The following is a 14773-nucleotide window of genomic DNA, read 5'->3' on the forward strand; positions in this document are numbered from 1 at the left end:
CCTTCTTTGAGGTACTTCACAAGTGATTCTTTCAACTAGATGCTAGCAAACTCTCAACCAAGGTACAGATGCTCAAGAACAAACTATGAATGAGCCATCCATTGATTTGGATGCTGAGTGTTCTGTGGAATAGGCAGAATTCTAAGCAATGCATCATCAAAATTGTTGACAACTAAACATTATTTTGCAAACTTTTCAACACTTTATAGTGCTAATAATTTTACTGTATTATTTTTTTCACCAATTGCACCAAAATGATATTGATGTGTTGGTGAATAAAGTCCATAACAAAATTCAGTTGAAATTAATTTGTGTGGGACCAGTTGACAAACATTTGATTTGTGTCAATCTAATTTGGAAAAAAAATATTGAATGAAAACCTAATGTTTTAATTAATTGAACATAAATGTATATTTTTACTACTCCAAATAAAATATTGAAAGGTAAGCTTAAATATATTGTTGATCAGAAGTTTTTTATTTTTAGTTGGATCAATTGACATTCATTGTGTTACTCTTATACAAGTTCATTACATTTTTTTGCTTTTAACTAACCTAAAACAATTTTGTGGAATCTGTTGAAAAAATAAATATAATTAAAATCAAAGCTTCAGTGTTTTGAGTGAACCAAGATGGGACAACAAATACACCTTTTATGACCATTTGATTTTGATATATAGCCCAAACACCAGTTAGCTGTGCATCAATACCTAAAGAGAATAGGTCTTTTTAGCCTCAAATGGCCTATGAAAGTAAACTCCATACATTAATGGGAAAAGTATGTAAATATATTGCATAATTGCTTGTAATTACTATAAAAGTGTGTTTATTTGAAGTAAACCCCATACATTAATGATAAAAGTCTGTAGATATATTGAATAGTGCTTTTAATCACTATAAAAGTATGTTTATTCCAAGTAAACTCCATACATTAATGGGAAAAGTTCGTAGATATATTGGATAGTTGCTTGTAATTACTGTCAAATATTGTTTATATAAAGTAATCTCTATAAAAATATGGTTTTGCAAGCTATTATCACGTGATCTTTGTTATTCCACAGTTTAAAAACTAAATTTAACAGGAAGTTACTATTAATAGATTGGATAATCCCATAAAATAAAAGCCTAAAGCTTTCAAGATACTGTTAATGAGTTTTAAAGCATGGTATTTTAAGGAATATTTTATTAATTTTTTTGTGTTTTAAATCTAAAAATCTGTACTTTGACAAGGAGTTCATGTGGATGGAATAGATAATCTTATGAATTTACCAAAGAATACTGTGTAAAAACAGCAGACACTTTTTAATTGTGTAATTTTAAGGTATTTCTGCAATATTTTTCAGTTTATATGCAGATTTATACATTTGTTTAACATTTTAGAGACATTTTTTAAATTAGATTTTCTTTTCATTTTACACCAGTTGGACTGTAAAAATACAGACAATATTTAGAGTAAATATCTGTATTTAAAATCAGAATTATTCCGTAGAATAATTTAAGGTTCTTTACTGTAATTTTATGGTAAGTGTTTGGCAACTTTTACTGCCAGACTTTTTACTGTTATTTTACGATTGTTTTTTTTACATTTATTTACCTTAAATTTAAAGTTTCACAGTAAAAAACAGAAAGTTGTCTTAATTTTAAATATGTGAATTTCTTTGTCTTTTTACATAGAATTCAATGTAATTTTACATTCAGGGCAATTAAGCAATGGAATAATCCTGTAAAAAAACTATAATTTTTTATTATATGAATATACAGATTATAACTTTTATTTTATGGTTAATGTTGTTAATAAAAGTATTTTTCTGTATTTTCATGGTATTTATATGAAGAAAAAATCTGTAAAATAATACAGTATATTTCTGTAAAATTTTTTGTTTTAAAATGTTTTTTTACAGTGTGGAGTATCAGTGAAACATTGAAAGAGGATTTTCAACAAACACCACATCCCTTTGTTTTTTAAACCCAGAAACATGATAAACCAGATACTGGGCCACCCAAAAGATTGCACCCAAACACAAGAAAAGCAATCTAATGTATGCTGTCCACTGCACTGAGTGAATGCACAGGTGTGCATATCGGGGAAACTAAACAACCGCTATACAAATGCGTGGCTCAGCACAGAAGAGCCTACTCCACAGGTCAAGACTCATGAGTTTACTGAAGAAGCCTCTTGGCATAGAGGCAAAACACCGTGAATTATCTTCAAGTTCATTTTTCCTTGATTTTAACCCATCTTGGACATTGTTGAGTTCTTGATCACCGGAATTTCATTCATCAGCATGGTACTGTTTGCACTGTTAGGCTCAAAGATTCAGTTTATCATCTGTTATTCAAGATAATTACAATAGATATAACTTAAGTTTTTATGATATTGACAGTGGACTTAAGCTTACTGGCACATACTGTATAGTAAATAATGTCCTTGTTGAAAATTTGCTATCTTGTTCTTTCCTGTTCTCAAACACTGGCCCTTAATTAACCTATTCCAGGGACTGGATGTGACCTCAGGCCTGACAGTCCAGTTTGAACATATGCAAACTAAATTGCACTGAATTACAGTAGTAATAGTATTTTTTAAAAAGTCAATGTTTTTATTTTGTGAAAATGCTGTTGATGTTTACAATAACCATGCATTATTACAAACCATGGGCTTATTTTTATCCCATATTTGTTGAACTATTGTATGAATGTATTCAGCATATTTACTAACAGGAATAATCCAGGGGAAAACAACAATCTTTTCAAGGAATTTTTCATTTGTCAATCTTTCATTTGTGAAAGTAACTCTAAATGCTCATACATTTTCAAATTTAACCATCAATGAAAGGTAATTTCTTTAGAAATTCATTTGAAAGCAGTCACAAGAAATAATGACAGCTACTCAACATTATAATTTCGTGACATTTTGGAAAAAAACCCATCAAATAATAAAAATACAGTATATAGAAAATCCAATTACACCAATTTATAGGATATGACAATTTCTCTTTAAAAAAACAGCTGTTCTGCCTGTTTAGGCCAAATGTGCTGTGTTACTTTGACCAGGAGATGGCGCCTTATGCTTAAAACTTCTGCAGATAGAACAAGTACGGCAGAAAGGAAATGCATGAGTGGAAAAGGCAATGTGTTGCCATCATATAGTGTTTTCAAACAGTATGGTTTTATAACACGAACTTCAGTGTTTCAGAGATCTTTGACATTGCAAACTCACTAACATCTATGCCCATGTACTTGTTAGATTTAACTAATTGAAAATGATAGATTGGAGTGTCTCAGGCAGCAACCAACGAGGTAAGTCCTGCACGCGCTGCATCATGGTACATGAAGTCCAACACTTACACTCAAACACAACCCACAGCCTCTGCCATAGTATCCCATCATATGACCTCTGCATTGTGACAGCAATATTTTTGTGGCTTGGGTTTCTGCAGGCAGTGATTTAATACCGCGGAGACCAGTTATTGTTTAGGCACATCTAGCCTATTTTTGATTTCCAGCTACTACTGCAAAAGGCTACAGTTTGTAGTGGCAGCCTGCATAAACCAGCAAGGCATGTGTTAGTGCTGTAATTCATGTGTAGATTTTAATTAATTTCACTCCTCATTCAAAGTCGCAGCCTATTAACATGGAAGATTAAATAATAGAACTTTGTATTATGGCGTTTTAGCCTACACCAACACAAGCACAAGGATATTAAACAAACAACAACAAAAAAAGCTAAATTAGATAAAACATTTATGACAAAGCATCAATCTCCTGGGTAGATCTGATCAATGTAGTAGATTTACTTTTATTAAATGTAACTTGTAACTTAACAAAAGTGTTTTAATCATTTTCATCCCTAACTTTAAATCTATTTTCCCTGCCATATTTTGGCATTTTGAACATCCAATATAGGAGTTAGCTATAACTGTTGGGAAATCACAAGCAACTGCAGACCATTTTTTATTTTAATTTGCTTTAATTAAATGCAAACTCCATAAAACACCAAATATCAAGCACAAATTTGCACTTTCATAATTCTTTTGTTCATTTATATTTAGACTATAGGCAAATTAAAATAATTTTCATCAATCATGACAGGCTGAAACAAATGTACCTACTGTCGGTCCCTGTTTCATTAACTCATTTCCACTTTCTCACACTGCGTCTCTACAGTGTAAAATAGCTTTTATTGCCGCAGGCCAAAATTATTGTGCACATTAATTTTTCCATCATCTCCAGCCAGTATGGCATGCTTCATCCAAGTCATTCCATTTGCCTTCCTCAGCAGGATGATGGTTCTGCTGAGTCACAGCAGCTGGCAACATCACCAGCCAACACACCCTCTAAGACAAACACATAGTCCCAGTAATGTGGCATAATCATAATCTGTTTTATCATGTATTTAAAGACCCCTGTCACATTATTAGACCATTTTAGTTGTTTATATTTCACTATTTGGCCTCCATCTCTTGATTAGTTCAACCTACATTGAATAAATGAAGGTAGACTTGTGCACTGCACTATAGTGTAGTCTATGTTTATGTTGTGTTTAAATTGGTTTACATTCATCTCCGTGGACTAAACTGCTTGTAAAGAGCAGAGTGGCCAACTGCTCTGCTTGCATGGCTCTGTTCACTCTTCCATAATATATATCCATATTCATTAGCCAGAGATTCACTGCTCTGCAGACCAAACACTGCAGGCTACTTTTCTGCACACTGAACTGCTTTGCTTGTTGGTTAATTTGTTTGTTTAATTCAAATGAGCCACATTTCAGAAAGACCAGTGCACATTTTGTGAATGCTCATGGGAATATGTAACTGTAGGCATTTAAAAGCGTGTGGGTGTTAGTGGTTTTTGTAAAGCGATGTTCTTCCATGGATGTGCTGTTCTGAACAGTGAAATGTCAGCGAGGAGTCAAAGACACTGTATGTGGTATTGCATCATCAAATCAGTCTGTCTGTGGCATTTGAAAGGATCCACCCTCACACACACTATGACTCCATCCTGGGCACCCCACTACTTTGACCCTCCTGCATTTGATAAGTGTCTAAGGCTGTTGCCATAGAGACCATTCCCCAAATAGCTGTAACCATAGAAACCATTTTTATCTGTCTCCTGGGGAGAATGAAATAAAGAATAAGATGCAGAATTTATGCAAGCAATTTTTTAAACGTGAACTCTTCACCTCTTTCATCGCTATCTCTTTTCCTGGATGCAAGATGAAAGCAAAGACTGGAGAGAGGGAGACTTTATTAACTCTATATATTTCAAGAGCAGCATCAGTATAAAAAGACAAGAATGCACAATCACATTTAAAACAATCAGCCTCGAATAAGTCCAAAATGCTGTTTATTCAAACAAACAAATCAATGAATTCTAGCTCCTAGAGCTCTTTAGGAAATGATTGAACTGGCTGCCTGAGTAGATGACTAGATAAAAGTATTGATAATCAATGCTGCATTTTATCTAGGCCAGCATGACTGATGTCTCTCCATTGTGGTCTTTTTTCTAGAAACTCCCCACTGGAATACAATAGATCTACTTAGCCACTCTATTAAATTATATTGCCTCTGTAAGCTTCCTTTCACAAGGGACTGCTTGGACCATCTGTGATCATGGCTTTCAATGAGGAGAAATCAGGCGTCAGTGCTGGGCAGGTCATTCTGCCTGTGTCTCTCATTTGAGTGCTTGTCAGTGCAGAGGACGAAGCAGGATGTGAGCATGTGCGATAGAGGAGAGCAGCCGGTAGATAGTTTGTCACTCCTGCCCTCTATGATGTGAAGAGAGGCACTCTTTCTCCCTCTTAAATTATACATTTTTTCCCACTCTTCTAGAACATTGCATTGACCCTTTTTTAACTCTCCTGAGATAAAAGCATCCTCTGTAAAATAAGTACAATTCTGGTACTGATGTCTAGTTAAGGCTTTCATTACATGAGGTTATGTTTTAATTAAAGTAGACTTATTCATTACACAGTATTTAAAAATACAAACAAAATGTACTCTTAAAAACCTAAACAAAGCTATTATCTAAAATCAATCCTATTTTTACAGTCGTCATATGTTGACAGTGGTAATTATGTATTCAAATGACAGAAAGAAAAAGGTCAACACACACACACACACACACACACACACACACACACAATTGCCCACAAGACAATAAATTCACATTTATTTTTTTAAGAAAGAAAACTTTATTAGTGATTTATAAACAAAACACATTACCACTGTATCCATTTAGGTAAAATAAAACAAGTCAGAAAATAAATGAAATTCACTACTTCACTGTCACAGTTGATGAGCGGTTGTACAAAAAAAAAGGAGGTTATACAACAGATCTGGGCTAGTCCATTTAGGACAGCACATTGCCACCATAGTTCACCACCATACATTGGGAAAGAATGACAGCATGAACGCTCACTAAACACAAGCATACACTACATATAGGTATTTTTACACTGGAATATTTTTTTTAAGTCATTTTCTTTTTTTTAGAGTGAAAGGGAAGTGATAGCTCATCATAGGATCATACATATTTCAGTTACAATATTACAAGTGTTAGTTAGATCGTCATGTCAAAGCCAGACACAGAGAGTGTTTTTTTTTCTTTTTTTTTCTTGCTTTGCTTGTTCTCAAAAACAAAACTCATAGTTGGAAAAAGAAAAAGAATAAACTTTGTTGAAAGGTATCACACTATAGCATTTACAAATATCTAAAGAGGTTTAGTGGATGCCATACAACATCTGTGGAGCGTGAAGATTGTAATACATAGATGTTTGGCAGACAGAAGTACATACAAATATCTCCTGTGCGAGTAATGAAGAAAAATGATAATACAAAAGAATAAAATCATAGCCATCTATCTATTTATATATATATTTCTCTATATATTATGTGTTTCCTTAGAGCAGTACATGCAGCAGCCACTTAATGGAGTGACGTCATACTGAGCCGCAAAACTTTGGGGACGTGGCAACAAGTTACAGGCAGGGGAGGGGAACCAACAGAAGCAGGTCTTGAGGCATGTGTGTGCCCCTTTTTCAAAACCTCCTGAGAGAGGATTGGTGGGATATAGCTGTGGGATGCAAATCCATAGATGCCCGTATTTCTAGCAGGCTTCAATGACTTATATAGAGACAATCTATGAAAAGTCTACGCTACATTTACAGCGTACATAAAAGCTAGTATGTGACTCAACGATCCTAAACAATCAATTTGGAGAACAGCTTTCTTCTCTTGTACATGTAGGGAGAGGGTCAGCCCACGGCACCTGTCTCCTTCAGTGGCTACAAACAGGAAATGAACAGCGTGCTGTAGTACTCGCAAGTTAAAAGCACTGAACCGTTGTGCACTTAGAGAGACATCTGACAAGAGTTCAGGGCGTAGACCCACGACTGGGATTCCCCAGGCCTCATCCACATTACTCCATGCTGTTCTCAGCACACCACAATGTTCAGAGCAGGCCATTCCCAGGATCGATCCTGAGCAGGGGGTCAGAGTGGGGGTTAGGTGCAGTGTCTTGAGGGTAGATGGAAGTGGGCATGACATGCAAAAAGCAGTTAAAGCTATGAGGAAGAAAAGAAAAAAAGCCAGAGTATTGAATAGTGAATCTCTTTAGAGAATAAATGAAAACAGAACAAGTTCACAAACTTCATCATCACATGAAGAGGCAGTCAGTGGGATGCGTGACCGTGGAGAAAAAGGCAGTTGGGGGAGGAGAATGTGGCTCGTTGCAGCTTAGGGCAAGTACAAGCAGATGAGCAGTTGTAAACTCAAGGTATCAGGTAAGGATTGGTTGCTACCAAACATTCAAAGCAGAAAGCATTAGGCTTTTGCTGCAGCAGGGGGAGAAGAGAAGGTGTTATCAAAACCTCGAGACTCTCCTAATATTCTTTACGGTTTCATTAGAGTCCACTGACTGAAAGCAGAGTCACAAGCCAGCTCAGCTGGCCTCTCCCTCTGTGATCCTCAGGAGAATTTGAGGTATCCTTCCATCTCTTCATCTTTCCGATGCTCTCTGCATTCTTCGTTGCGGCTCTGACTGGAGATGAAGCTCTACGTGTCTTTCAAATGCAGTGAGCAAATACAGCGTGATTGCAAAGGATGCTGCTTCCATCCTGAGAGAGTTGATGGACACATGCGCACCGCAAAAGCAACTGTGCAGGGCAGAAAGTTTGCAGTGTCTAGTTTTAAGCACATTTCTTTGATGTCATTTGATGTTCTCCTTTTTTTATTTCTCTCCCTCAAGTGCTTTCCGTGTCTACTTTGTCATGATAAGTGTGTGTATGTGTTGGCATGTTTGAATATGTGAGCATGCGTGTGTGTGCATGTGGTTTCATTGAGATCTCAGGAAACACTGTTGGTAATTATCAGAGGAATCTGCAGCAGTGTCTTGTTCGCCTTAGTTTCAGTGACTCTCTCCTGTGCTATTTACAAGTAGTGTGTGTCCAGCTCCAGATGGCATGCATCTGTCTCAATCTTCTTTGTCTTTCTTCTTTTCCTTGGCTGGCACAGAGCTTTTTGTTGTTCTTGTACAAAGTATTTGTCTTCTCTCAGAGAGAATGGTTTACACATCATAATTGGGGAGGGGGTAAGACAGAGGTGCCAACGTGCCCAGTGGGTTAAAGGCGGAACAATTCAAGACGAGGGCAAAGAGTGGTCCTTCTTAATTGGAAGAAATGACTGACATGAGTTGACTCTGGGTGTATAGGCACATAGGGGCGTGGAGCAAAATCAATCGTTTTATTGTTTATCAAGGCAAGATCAATAATTTACCTCAGTGAGGGGCTGAAGGTAAAATAAATCTTGGTAAGGCCAGGTTCATAACAGAAAGAGCTTTAAAATGTTATCAGTGAAAATAGATAACAAAATGAACTTGGAAAATCTAAGTAGTCTAAATAGTTTTCACATTTTCTTTTTGCCCAGTGGACTTTAGTTGGTACCTCTGTTTTAACAACACCCTTTTCTTCTTCGCTATTTTCTCTTTCTGCTCCGCTACTCATCTCCATCATCCTTGCCCTTATCCTTCTTGTCTTTCTTCTCCTTCTTCTTCTTCTTTTTCTTCTTGGCCTCCTCTTTCTTTCCAAAGGTGATGAAATCGCTCTTGTCGTCCTCTCCTCCCTGGTTCTGTCTGATGGATATTATGGCGGGGGAGCCGGGGATGATGAAGGCTTCTGGGGGAACCTCGCCAGGTTTCAGGTGCTGGGGGGGGGCGCCAGGACCGCCGGGGCCATAGCGAAAGTGCCAGCTGTTGCTATCTACACCAGCACCCATTGGAGGGGACACCTCTCCCCCTTCAGCATCTGAAAGAAACATAGAGAGATGGATGTTGGGCTATTATTTGCTATCTATTTGCATACAATTTCCCAGCATTATATTCCACACAATCTGTAGTGTAAGTCAAAAGCACAATTTTTCCAGCTTGGAAGCACAATTTGCCTGCATCTGAGGAACAGGTTGCTTCCTGCATGCAAATATGAGTGAAGATTGAACAAATAACTGGAGGAGATGTCATAAGGGAGGTTGACAGAACGCATTCTGCTAGATTTACAAGTGTTCGCCCAGTTTACATCTCTAAAGAGTTGGTGCAAATTTGAGCAACGTCTAATGAGCACCCAACCTCTATTTAATACAATGTTGGGATATTGTATTTATTTATTATAGTAATCTCACATTCTTTCAAAAACATGTCTTTTCCTAAACTAATTTAGCCCAGACTTCTGTAGACTACATGGTAGCTAAATTTAAAGTTTAGCTGCTACTGCTCCAAAGCAAACATGTTAGACATTCTCTGCATCATTGCATGTCCTTCCATCTCTTTTTGATTTCATGAGATGTATATTTAATGACTCTTACTGCATTAGCTACACAAACCTTCTATAAGTAAATGTAATTCATGATCTTTATTTATCATTAACATTATTTAATAAAATCAGTAATACATGTTCTTAAATTTTCTCAATCAGAGATAAACTGCAACCTGTTGTTATGTAATTAACAAGTATTTCTACTATCACTGCATTTTGAAATCCCCCTCTCTCCCTGGTTAACTGAACCCTTTGAACTCACAGAAAGGGCCTAAAGAGGCAGTCTCAGTGGCTGACCATACAATTAGTCACTACAACTTAAATAAAAGGCACAGTGCAAACCTGACCTGCACTTTTATATACATAAATCAGGACTATTGTGTTAAAACTTTGATTTCACTGATATCCACAGCAGTCACTATAAAAATCTAATCACGCAATAATGAGTGGCATTACATGAGCAACCACCATGACATGCTGTAAAAGATGGGAGGTGGTGGAACTTAATGGGAGGCTTTCAAGAGACTGCTAAGTGGGCAATGAATCAAAGGCTCCCTCCTGGCCAAAGCTAACATCTGTGGCACTGATGAAACACTAAACCCTTCATTAGTATGTTAAAGGCTGACAAAGGTAGCGCTGTGGTATTTTAGAGGAAAATTGGACTGTTTTTGTTCTGCTTTACTGTTCTGCAAGTGGACAGAAATGTCTTGTCCTCAGAAATAAATTACATGGTTATTATTCAGTGATTGGCAGGTGTAACTGTATTTAGGATGGAATTTGACAATCAGCCTGACCACACATCAAGGTATGATCACACTCTTATGTCACTGTGTGAGTGTGTGTCATTATATTAATGTCTATGTGCAGTATACAACTAATCTAAGCACAGCCTACCAGAAAAAGACCCCATCACTTGGGCTCTTTCCTCACAGCCATGACCGACTTGCCTCACATCTTCCTTTTATTTCTCTGACTCCTTTTCTGAGTTCTTTCCAAAGGGGAGATTAGCTGAGCAGGCCTCCATCCAACCAGAAGGAACAGTGTCTGGAAGAAGAAGCTGTGACCTCATGCAGTACCCAGAGCAGAGAATATCAGCTTCCATTCTCATCTTACCACACTATACTCAGCCAGCCTAAAAATATACAATCTATGTTTGGTTTCAGATTTCTTCATACTGCATATCTTAAATGTATTGTCATGCTAAATATAGATTGATATAGACAATGAAAAGTAATTCTGACTAAACTATAAATGTGCTGTCAGGTGTAAGCTGAATTTTATCCAATTACACAACCTGGGTGACACAAGAGAAATCGGTTAAAGTGGTCATAGTGAAGGACTGAAATACATAAATTCTCCATTATATCACAGAGACAGAACATGAGTTTCATATGCTGTTTATGTATTTGTTTTTATGATTAGTTCCCTTTTTCAAATATAAAGTCCTGCAATCTTAGCCCTGCTTTTGTTTTGCTCAGTCTTTTTCCTTGTTTTCCCCTTGATATTTTACCATTTTCAGTTACCAACTCTCAGTGAGATCTGGTCACAGTAAACGATTCATAGAGTTGCAAACATGACGTCTCCTGTTTGGCACACAATGCTAATCAGTCATAGAGGCATGCACTACTGTAAAGCTCCTCCTTCTGCAGGGAAACTGCCCAAGTTGAAGTAGACCACAGTATTACATTTATTTCTTTTAAATGTGTGAACCTTGGGCTTTAGGAAATCGTGATTTCCAAAAGCATTTTTCAATGTTTTCTTAGATTTTTTGGACAAAACTGTTAACAGAATAATTGAGAAAATAATATGGAAAATAATTGTTAGTTGCATCCCTTGTCTGAATTGGCATTTCAACATCAACATAATTTTGAATTCCCCCATATATATAAATAGTCAGAATAAAATTGTGCAAGAACTAAGTGGGTCATACATTTGAATTTGAGTTTCACATTACTATTCCCCAAAAAGCTGTCATAATTTCACAGACTGCGACAACCCAGCTGCAAGAGCTATGGAGAGAATAATTTGACAAAGAAACTGAGAAGATTAGGACAGGACAGGCCACATCCAGTCTCTGCTTCCTCCACACAGTAGACACAGAGACAGCTAGAGTCAGATTCATTTACAAGACAAGAGTCTTCCCCCAGTTGATAAGTCCTCATCTGACTCCCCGAGCAGAAACATGACCCCAATTCTATAATCCCAAAAGGAAGGCAGACACATAAGAAATAGTAAATGAAAAATGCAGAATTTTGGAGTGCTGGAAATGATTTACTCTGAAAGTGCCCACTAAGAAAGCGCCTCTAAGAAATTACCTGTCTAACTCAATGTGGGAACTTGATGAGACACCAGTAACCCCGTGCAAACTTACATTCATAAACAAAACAACACCCCTGAGAGTGATGAGTCATGCTGAGAGCAGACAGATGGAAAAAGGAAAGGCAGGGCAGGGTGACTCTCTTGAAAAGGGTCAATGTCTTTCAAGACAAATCATGGGACACACTGTAGTCTGTGTTAAATTCTGGTGCAGGTCATATCATATCAGAGGTCATATCATAATAGTCTTTGCTGCTTTGGGGGGGATTCATTTGTTCATTTAAAAAAAAAACATTCCTAACAACATTCACATCTCCTTATACTGTCTTTTCTCACTTTATTTGCTCGTTGTCTCTTCTCTGCATGTTTTCCTTCACACTGGTAACAGGCTCATCTCACCCAACACTGATCTCCACACAGCCATTGCTTCAATCTGATTTGTCAATGGCTGTTGCAGAGCAAACCTCTCTATTCCTCTTGCACAACCTCCCTCCCTCTCTTTTCCCTGCCACCCTCTCTCTCTCTCTCTCTCTCTCTGTTCTCCTGACCTTTCAACTAATCTTGTGCGAAAACTCAGCCAGCAAACACCCGCCTCTCCCAGTTATCGATGAAAGTCTTACTCACAGCAATCAGTGTTCATGGTAACATCACTGTGATTGGGTATTAAACAGCTTGTCCATCAATGATAACTACCGGGCACATTAGAGACGAGGAGGGTTTATTTGTTTCATAGTGATGACTATTGCCTCCACCCAGCATATCTGCGTGTGACTGTCCCTTCGCTCCCCTGTGCCGCCCAAGGTTTTCACAGCCACTTAAATCACCCAAGCTCCGTTTTGCCACGTCTACTTTATTCATCCCCTTGTCTCGCCCTTCCATCGGCCAGCTGGGCAGAAGCGCAGTGGAGCGCAGTGCAGCGTTACATAACGAGCTGAGGGGGAAGAAGAGGGGCCGGGAAGGATGCAGATATGAAACATGATGCTTACCACCAAAACGCAGGGTGGAAGGAGAGGGAAAAAATGGATGTAAAGATCCTAAAGGTGTGATTCTGTTTTTTTTTTTCACACTGCAGTGGTACTGAAATCTGTGATTATTATGACTGCAAAAAGTCATCTGCAACCACACCCATCTTCAAGGTGGTACCTGCTTCTCTGTGTTGTGTAGTGTGGACCCATTCTGATAAAAATAAAATGTGATGCTGTTTTGTGTTCAAAACCTAATTCTTATCCATGTGTCTGTGTTTTTACTGATGTGCCTGGGTGGTGACAGAGGAATACATTTTCGTGCCTGCATAAATTACCATATATTCCCCAATCTGCTAACAGTAAATGGAATTTAAAAATAAAATTGTTGTTGGTAATAATATAATAATGATGGCTGGTTGCTGGTTTTTAAGAAGAATTAAGCCTCAACATATGCTTATTAGAGTGTACAACTGTGCGTGTGTTGTGTGTGTGTGTGTGTGTGTGTGTGTGTGTGTGTGTGTGTGTGTGTGCCTGTTTGGGTTTCATGCCAGGTTGAGCACCTTGCTGTCTGCTCCCAGCTGGATCATGTGGCAGATGGTGGACACAAGCAATCTCAAATGACAGGACTTTTTAAACAATTAAAAATAGCACTGAATGTAGGTGTATGTGTATGTGTGGGAGATGTTATCCACTTCCATTTGTGTGTGTATAAGTTAGAATGTGTACTATGACAAAAATAAATAAATCGAGAAGTAGAAATTGATTTATTCTCCAGAGAGAAAGAGAGGGAGAGAGCTGGCAAGATATGTAAAGACTCGGAGTGCGCAGGATAGGAACGAAAAACAGAGTGACAATAAAGGAAAGCAAATAATTGAAGTCGAGAACAGGAAACAGATTGGGTGGAGGGACTCAGAAACAGTACAAAAAATACATAATGGCATCTAGACTATTCTTCCTTGCCTTTCTGATGGTGCCAAAAATCTTTTCATATCAAATACACCTTAACTAAAAGACTGCAGCTCCAACTTATAATATCTAGACTTGAACTGAATCAAACTTGTTTTTTATCCTTTTTAACAAGTTTCTTTTAATCCACTATTCAGACAAATCACTCAAAATGTATTTATAGAAAGGTACACTCAATTTCAATGGATGAGGTCATGGTCATAGATGCTACATAGCAAATCATAAGGTCAATCCCCAGTAAAGTCTCTGCTTGACCACCCTTTTTCTCCATCATCTCTCTACACTTTCTCCCCCTCACTTGGCCTTTTGCCTCCACCCATGAGTCTATTTTAGCCTTGGCGGAGCCTGTTGTAGTTGATTCCTGTTAACTCTAATGAAATCTGTCTTTTGCTGTTCCTCTGTGAGGAATGTGTGTATGTGTGTGTGTGATCTGGGGTGATACAGAAAACAGTAAACCTGCATCCACCTCCGCAGTACGCCACCGCCCCAGTGAATGTAGGTCACTCTCCTTCTGTTACTCCTTTGCTCTCTCCTTCTCTTTTCACCTCTTACCTTCAACTCTCACTTTCCAAACATATAACCCTCCTTCCTTTAGCTCTAGCACTCCCACCTGCTCTGTTTTAGCTTTTGCTCGTGTATGTGCATTTCAGTCAGTGCGTCCCTTTGTCTTGTCCTTCACCTGATGCCAGTATGCTTTTTCTTTCCCCCTCTATCCCCCCCCCCCC

At 37.8% G+C, this 14773-nt stretch overlaps 1 protein-coding gene across 4 annotated transcripts in view; it reads right to left on the bottom strand.

Moving 5' to 3' along the window:
* Positions 1–6181: 6181 nt before the first annotated feature.
* Positions 6182–14773, bottom strand: part of LOC123957469 (protocadherin alpha-C2-like) — a 57040-nt gene continuing 48448 nt past the window's right edge. For all 4 annotated transcript variants that reach the window (XM_046030291.1, XM_046030292.1, XM_046030289.1 and 1 more), the window contains one exon: positions 6182–9297. In XM_046030291.1, coding sequence (XP_045886247.1) covers positions 8990–9297 — 308 coding nt within the window. In that variant the 3' untranslated portion in view covers positions 6182–8989. The remainder of the gene's footprint in view (positions 9298–14773) is intronic.

The sequence above is a fragment of the Micropterus dolomieu genome, linkage group LG19 (genome assembly GCF_021292245.1).
Source record: "Micropterus dolomieu isolate WLL.071019.BEF.003 ecotype Adirondacks linkage group LG19, ASM2129224v1, whole genome shotgun sequence".
In the NCBI taxonomy this organism is placed as follows: Eukaryota; Metazoa; Chordata; class Actinopteri; order Centrarchiformes; family Centrarchidae; genus Micropterus; species Micropterus dolomieu.